Consider the following 8,314-nt stretch of genomic DNA (forward strand, 5'->3'; position numbering starts at 1 on the left):
TCCTGAACATGAACACGGACTCTCCTGCCCACTTAGCTGCTTTTTCGTTCCCTCGTAGCAATGACTGCCTGCCTGTTTGACCTTCACTAATACCGACTTGTTCTTTGAGCATCAACTAGGGCATGTAGGCACTCGGAGAGCAGGTAACGCATCCACCGTGCTGTGAGGGTGTCTCCATCACCGGGGGGTTCTCTTTCCAACATTCTGAGAAGCGTTTACCGATTAAATGACCCAAGGCCATTTCCTCAAAGGCAATGACGGCAAACAAATACGTGTGCCCCTTCCCCAAATGCACGTGGTGTGACAGAATGTTATCCTCTTGCTTATCTTTCCATAGCCTCTGTTCCTCGTGCTTAACACCCGACTCCGCCAGCCATTTTCCAGAGACTTGGACACCGTCACTTGCATCCCATTACTCCGCTAATCCCTCGGACCAACTCTCCTGACTAGGTGTCCCTCCACATCACCTATCCCCTCAGTTGCCACAATGCAAGAGCACACGCCCGAAACACTGTGTGACTTCTGCTCACTTGGGCACCAAAGTGCGGTTGTGCACATGACGGGTGTGAGGAACAGGTGAAGTAGACACTATTTCTTATGCACAGAAAGGGAGCGATGCTTGCACCGCCTCGAGGAACTGAGCGATGCTCAAGAGACTTACGTTAAGCCCAATCGTCAAGAGAGTCCGTTACACCTCAAAAACGCCATGTTTCACAAGCGAGTACACAGAAGGTGATTAGAAACTGGGGATGGTTTTTATTGAGAATAAGGCATCCGTGTATTGTCAGGATGACCCACGCAGTCCTGGGGAGAATCACAGGCCGAGGGGTCAAGGCTAACCTTTGGGAAAATTGTCAGATGATAGCACAGAGCCTCTGGCTACAGAGATGCATTTCTCCCAGTGGGTAAGTGGAGCTGAAAGACTCTGTCAGTATGGAATTCCTGGGATCATAAAATGGGGGTGCATGGATCTCCAACTCCGCATGGTCTGTCGAAGTGTCATTTCTGAAGCTCCCAGGCCTTGGGCAGGGAAGGTCTACCAGCAAGAAGAATAACAACTTCTATAGCAAGATGGCCAGCAGCCGTAGCCACTGCCGAAGTAGGGGCTGTATCCGCAGCCATAACGGGAGCCATAGCCCCAGCCACAGGAGGGGCCGTAGCCACATCCCCAGCCAGAGCCGTATCCCCAGCCAGAGCCACAGAGGCTGCCACAGTAGTTGGAGCACATGTTGTCAAGGGATTAGCGTTCGGGTGGGTTGCAGGAGGGTGTTTCTGAAGTGTGTATGTCTTCCCCTTCCCTTGGCCCTTTATATACTGTCAGTAATGGGCACAGCATACCATGCGTTCCCTGACTGAGCCAACAAATATGTCAACAACCATTACATGCCAGTCACCGTGGACAATCAAAAACATGCTTTGCTTAATGTGAGCTCATCACTCTGGAGACTCTTGTTTTATTCACACAGCACCATGGCTGCATTTTAATTGGCTCTGCTCCACCATCATGTGCCAGCGCGTACACCTGGGACTCACTTCCCGAATGCCTATCGTTAAATATGTAGCTCTTAACACCAGAATTGGGTGACTGTGGGATTTAGAGGCTCCTCTCTCTCCCTCGTCTTTCCTGAAACACACGCCCTGACCTATGAGCAGGATATGCTTCCATGTCCTCTCCTGATCATGCAACTCTTGCCAAGCTTCTGTGACCCAGAAACCTACAGCCAGCTACCTACTACTACCATCCTGTGGTGGAATCCAGCATGATGCCCATTCTATGATTTGGGGAATAGAACAGCCCCAACAGCAAAGAAATACCATCCTCAAAACCTCACAGGGCTGAGCTCCAGACAGCGTGGTTTCCGCTTAGGCCGATGCAACCGCAAATGAGCTTCCTCTCCACACGTGTCAAAATCTAAACGTTCCTTCTCTTCTCACTCTGTAACACCAGCCACCACCCAGGGAAGGAGGACCAGTGTGTTTCTATGTTTGTCAGAGTGGAGGTGATTCTCTTTAGTCCTCCTGTTCTTTCAGGCTTTTAACTGAAATCACCAGCTTCCCAATCAGGCAGAAGGTACATGTAAAATTCTTTTGACTGGAGCAACCACGAAATCCACATGGAGAGGAGTAGGAGCTCGGGAAGCTCAGTCCTGCCACTGAAGGCGCAAATTTCGCCCCCCAGTGGAAGAGGGGCTCCCCTACTGGATCGCATGCCCTCGACTGGCATTTTCACCAAGTGGCCCGCTTCAGTCTCTGAGAATGGTCTCTCTTAGACACACGTCCTACATCCGAAATTGTCGCTGCCGTATATCTGCTGACCCTGGTCAACACCCAATCTGAAAACTCTGTCAGGCTTCAGCCCGAACAAGAAGCAGGAAGGAAGCATGTCTCCCTACCAAGGGCTCTTTTCCTTTGTCCTGCATCCTTCTCTGTCATCCCTGAAGTTCAAACCTCACATTTCTACCTCACCAAGAGAGAATTGCTGCAAGAGACACGTTACGCTTCAATACCACTGCCACCGTCCACTTTCTGACACGAGGCCGATGGCTTCTTGAAAGCTCCCTCAGCGTTTGCTGCATTATTTGTTGTGCTTTTCCCTTTAGGTATCTGCTCAGGGATCTATAATGGCAGGAACCATGTCTATTCTCTTCTTCCCTCAATCCCCAGGGCTCATTAGAGTGCCTGGCATATCATTTGCACTCCCACAAGATTGAATCACTAAAGAAGTGGGTGCATTATGTCTGACTTTCAAATGTTGCTGTGTGTCTCCTCAGCTGGAAGATATTTCGGTGTCTAGCGCCACATTCTCATTTCACTCACACTGAGAAAGGGCCGACTGTTCCTGACTGGAGTGTTACATCTCAGAAGGAGAAGTTAGGTTAGGCGTTCGCTCGTGAGGATTCCTTTGGCGATAAGTAGATGACCTCACGTGCCTTACCGCCGGTATTCTTGCACAAGCAAGGACTCCTCCTCTTCTCCCTTTGCAATCACCGCTGTGCTTTCTAGTCGTTCTTTGCAGCTGGCAATGGCTCAGCTGTCCCAGTGTCACACCGACTCCCGGGCCTCGCGTCCTGAACATGAACACGGACTCTCCTGCCCACTTAGCTGATTTTTCGTTCCCTCGTAGCAATGACTGCCTGCCTGTTTGACCTTCACTAATACCGACTTGTTCTTTGAGCATCAACTAGGGCATGTAGGCACTCGGAGAGCAGGTAACGCATCCACCGTGCTGTGAGGGTGTCTCCATCACCGGGGGGTTCTCTTTCCAACATTCTGAGAAGCGTTTACCGATTAAATGACCCAAGGCCATTTCCTCAAAGGCAATGACGGCAAACAAATACGTGTGCCCCTTCCCCAAATGCACGTGGTGTGACAGAATGTTATCCTCTTGCTTATCTTTCCATAGCCTCTGTTCCTCGTGCTTAACACCCGACTCCGCCAGCCATTTTCCAGAGACTTGGACACCGTCACTTGCATCCCATTACTCCGCTAATCCCTCGGACCAACTCTCCTGACTAGGTGTCCCTCCACATCACCTATCCCCTCAGTTGCCACAATGCAAGAGCACACGCCCGAAACTCTGTGTGACTTCTGCTCACTTGGGCACCAAAGTGCGGTTGTGCACATGACGGGTGTGAGGAACAGGTGAAGTAGACACTATTTCTTATGCACAGAAAGGGAGCGATGCTTGCACCGCCTCGAGGAACTGAGCGATGCTCAAGAGACTTACGTTAAGCCCAATCGTCAAGAGAGTCCGTTACACCTCAAAAACGCCATGTTTCACAAGCGAGTACACAGAAGGTGATTAGAAACTGGGGATGGTTTTTATTGAGAATAAGGCATCCGTGTATTGTCAGGATGACCCACGCAGTCCTGGGGAGAATCACAGGCCGAGGGGTCAAGGCTAACCTTTGGGAAAAGGGTCAGATGATAGCACAGAGCCTCTGGCTACAGAGATGCATTTCTCCCAGTGGGTAAGTGGAGCTGAAAGACTCTGTCAGTATGGAATTCCTGGGATCATAAAATGGGGGTGCATGGATCTCCAACTCCGCATGGTCTGTCGAAGTGTCATTTCTGAAGCTCCCAGGCCTTGGGCAGGGAAGGTCTACCAGCAAGAAGAATAACAACTTCTATAGCAAGATGGCCAGCAGCCGTAGCCACTGCCGAAGTAGGGGCTGTATCCGCAGCCATAACGGGAGCCAGAGCCCCAGCCACAGGAGGGGCCGTAGCCACATCCCCAGCCAGAGCCGTATCCCCAGCCAGAGCCACAGAGGCTGCCACAGTAGTTGGAGCACATGTTGTCAAGGGATTAGCATTCGGGTGGGTTGCAGGAGGGTGTTTCTGAAGTGTGTATGTCTTCCCCTTCCCTTGGCCCTTTATATACTGTCAGTAATGGGCACAGCATACCATGCGTTCCCTGACTGAGCCAACAAATATGTCAACAACCATTACATGCCAGTCACCGTGGACAATCAAAAACATGCTTTGCTTAATGTGAGCTCATCACTCTGGAGACTCTTGTTTTATTCACACAGCACCATGGCTGCATTTTAATTGGCTCTGCTCCACCATCATGTGCCAGCGCGTACACCTGGGACTCACTTCCCGAATGCCTATCGTTAAATATGTAGCTCTTAACACCAGAATTGGGTGACTGTGGGATTTAGAGGCTCCTCTCTCTCCCTCGTCTTTCCTGAAACACAGGCCCTGACCTATGAGCAGGATATGCTTCCATGTCCTCTCCTGATCATGCAACTCTTGCCAAGCTTCTGTGACCCAGAAACCTACAGCCAGCTACCTACTACTACCATCCTGTGGTGGAATCCAGCATGATGCCCATTCTATGATTTGGGGAATAGAACAGCCCCAACAGCAAAGAAATACCATCCTCAAAACCTCACAGGGCTGAGCTCCAGACAGCGTGGTTTCCGCTTAGGCCGATGCAACCGCAAATGAGCTTCCTCTCCACACGTGTCAAAATCTAAACGTTCCTTCTCTTCTCACTCTGTAACACCAGCCACCACCCAGGGAAGGAGGACCAGTGTGTTTCTATGTTTGTCAGAGTGGAGGTGATTCTCTTTAGTCCTCCTGTTCTTTCAGGCTTTTAACTGAAATCACCAGCTTCCCAATCAGGCAGAAGGTACATGTAAAATTCTTTTGACTGGAGCAACCACGAAATCCACATGGAGAGGAGTAGGAGCTCGGGAAGCTCAGTCCTGCCACTGAAGGCGCAAATTTCGCCCCCCAGTGGAAGAGGGGCTCCCCTACTGGATCGCATGCCCTCGACTGGCATTTTCACCAAGTGGCCCGCTTCAGTCTCTGAGAATGGTCTCTCTTAGACACACGTCCTACATCCGAAATTGTCGCTGCCGTATATCTGCTGACCCTGGTCAACACCCAATCTGAAAACTCTGTCAGGCTTCAGCCCTAACAAGAAGCAGGAAGGAAGCATGTCTCCCTACCAAGGGCTCTTTTCCTTTGTCCTGCATCCTCCTCTGTCATCCCTGAAGTTCAAACCTCACATTTCTACCTCACCAAGAGAGAATTGCTGCAAGAGACACGTTACGCTTCAATACCACTGCCACCGTCCACTTTCTGACACGAGGCCGATGGCTTCTTGAAAGCTCCCTCAGCGTTTGCTGCATTATTTGTTGTGCTTTTCCCTTTAGGTATCTGCTCAGGGATCTATAATGTCAGGAACCATGTCTATTCTCTTCTTCCCTCAATCCCCAGGGCTCATTAGAGTGCCTGGCATATCATTTGCACTCCCACAAGATTGAATCACTAAAGAAGTGGGTGCATTATGTCTGACTTTCAAATGTTGCTGTGTGTCTCCTCAGCTGGAAGATATTTCGGTGTCTAGTGCCACATTCTCATTTCACTCACACTGAGAAAGGGCCGACTGTTCCTGACTGGAGTGTTACATCTCAGAAGGAGAAGTTAGGTTAGGCGTTCGCTCGTGAGGATTCCTTTGGCGATAAGTAGATGACCTCACGTGCCTTACCGCCGGTATTCTTGCACAAGCACGGACTCCTCCTCTTCTCCCTTTGCAATCACCGCTGTGCTTTCTAGTCGTTCTTTGCAGCTGGCAATGGCTCAGCTGTCCCAGTGTCACACCGACTCCCGGGCCTCGCGTCCTGAACATGAACACGGACTCTCCTGCCCACTTAGCTGCTTTTTCGTTCCCTCGTAGCAATGACTGCCTGCCTGTTTGACCTTCACTAATACCGACTTGTTCTTTGAGCATCAACTAGGGCATGTAGGCACTCGGAGAGCAGGTAACGCATCCACCGTGCTGTGAGGGTGTCTCCATCACCGGGGGGTTCTCTTTCCAACATTCTGAGAAGCGTTTACCGATTAAATGACCCAAGGCCATTTCCTCAAAGGCAATGACGGCAAACAAATACGTGTGCCCCTTCCCCAAATGCACGTGGTGTGACAGAATGTTATCCTCTTGCTTATCTTTCCATAGCCTCTGTTCCTCGTGCTTAACACCCGACTCCGCCAGCCATTTTCCAGAGACTTGGACACCGTCACTTGCATCCCATTACTCCGCTAAGCCCTCGGACCAACTCTCCTGAACAGGTGGCCCTCCACATCACCTATCCCCTCAGTTGCCACAATGCAAGAGCACACGCCCGAAACTCTGTGTGACTTCTGCTCACTTGGGCACCAAAGTGCGGTTGTGCACATGACGGGTGTGAGGAACAGGTGAAGTAGACACTATTTCTTATGCACAGAAAGGGAGCGATGCTTGCACTGCCTCGAGGAATTGAGCGATGCTCAAGAGACTTACGTTAAGCCCAATCGTCAGGAGAGTCCATTACACCTCAAAAACGCCATGATTCACAAGCGAGTATACAGAAGGTGATTAGAAACTGGGGATGGTTTTTATTGAGAATAAGGCATCCGTGTATTGTCAGGATGACCCACGCAGTCCTGGGGAGAATCACAGGCCGAGGGGTCAAGGCTAACCTTTGGGAAAAGGGTCAGATGATAGCACAGAGCCTCTGGCTACAGGGATGCATTTCTCCCAGTGGGTAAGTGGAGCTGAAAGACTCTGTCAGTATGGAATTCCTGGGATCATAAAATGGGGGTGCATGGATCTCCAACTCCGCATGGTCTGTCGAAGTGTCATTTCTGAAGCTCCCAGGCCTTGGGCAGGGAAGGTCTACCAGCAAGAAGAATAAAAACTTCTATAGCAAGATGGCCAGCAGCCGTAGCCACTGCCGAAGTAGGGGCTGTATCCGCAGCCATAACGGGAGCCATAGCCCCAGCCACAGGAGGGGCCGTAGCCACATTCCCAGCCAGAGCCGTATCCCCAGCCAGAGCCACAGAGGCTGCCACAGTAGTTGGAGCACATGTTGTCAAGGGATTAGCGTTCGGGTGGGTTGCAGGAGGGTGTTTCTGAAGTGTGTATGTCTTCCCCTTCCCTTGGCCCTTTATATACTGTCAGTAATGGGCACAGCATACCATGCGTTCCCTGACTGAGACAACAAATATGTCAACAACCATTACATGCCAGTCACCGTGGACAATCAAAAAAATGCTTTGCTTAATGTGAGCTCATCACTCTGGAGACTCTTGTTTTATTCACACAGCACCATGGCTGCATTTTAATTGGCTCTGCTCCACCATCATGTGCCAGCGCGTACACCTGGGACTCACTTCCCGAATGCCTATCGCTAAATATGTAGCTCTTAACACCAGAATTGGGTGACTGTGGGATTTAGAGGCTCCTCTCTCTCCCTCGTCTTTCCTGAAACACACGCCCTGACCTATGAGCAAGATATGCTCCCATGTCCTCTCCTGATCATGCAACTCTTGCCAAGCTTCTGTGACCCAGAAACCTACAGCCAGCTACCTACTACTACCATCCTGTGGTGGAATCCAGCATGATGCCCATTCTATGATTTGGGGAATAGAACAGCCACAACAGCAAAGAAATACCATCCTCAAAACCTCACAGGGCTGAGCTCCAGACAGCGTGGTTTCCGCTTAGGCCGATGCAACCGCAAATGAGCTTCCTCTCCACACGTGTCAAAATCTAAACGTTCCTTCTCTTCTCACTCTGTAACACCAGCCACCACCCAGGGAAGGAGGACCAGTGTGTTTCTATGTTTGTCAGAGTGGAGGTGATTCTCTTTAGTCCTCCTGTTCTTTCAGGCTTTTAACTGAAATCACCAGCTTCCCAATCAGGCAGAAGGTACATGTAAAATTCTTTTGACTGGAGCAACCACGAAATCCACATGGAGAGGAGTAGGAGCTCGGGAAGCTCAGTCCTGCCACTGAAGGCGCAAATGTCGCCCCCCCAGTG

General features: G+C 50.6%; 1 protein-coding gene across 1 annotated transcript; it reads right to left on the reverse strand.

Moving 5' to 3' along the window:
- Window positions 1–4,102: 4,102 nt before the first annotated feature.
- On the reverse strand, window positions 4,103–7,360 carry LOC130679567 (keratin-associated protein 21-1-like). The gene is made up of 2 exons (XM_057488704.1): window positions 7,173–7,360; window positions 4,103–4,271 (listed from the first exon to the last, which is right to left on the reverse strand). The coding sequence occupies exons 1-2, from the start codon at window positions 7,358–7,360 to the stop codon at window positions 4,103–4,105; spliced, it is 357 nt and encodes a 118-aa protein (XP_057344687.1).
- Window positions 7,361–8,314: the final 954 nt, after the last annotated feature.

Source organism: Manis pentadactyla, chromosome 1 (assembly GCF_030020395.1).
Source record: "Manis pentadactyla isolate mManPen7 chromosome 1, mManPen7.hap1, whole genome shotgun sequence".
Taxonomy (NCBI): Eukaryota; Metazoa; Chordata; class Mammalia; order Pholidota; family Manidae; genus Manis; species Manis pentadactyla.

Excerpts from the sequence above, each read along its gene's own strand:
- LOC130679567 (XM_057488704.1), bottom strand. The coding sequence starts at position 7,360 with ATGTGCTCCAACTACTGTGGCAGCCTCTGTGGCTCTGGCTGGGGATAC. Across the intron at positions 4,272-7,172 it reads AGTTTTTATTCTTCTTGCTG|CCTCTGTGGCTCTGGCTGGG; the intron begins GTAGACCTTCCC and ends CTACTGTGGCAG.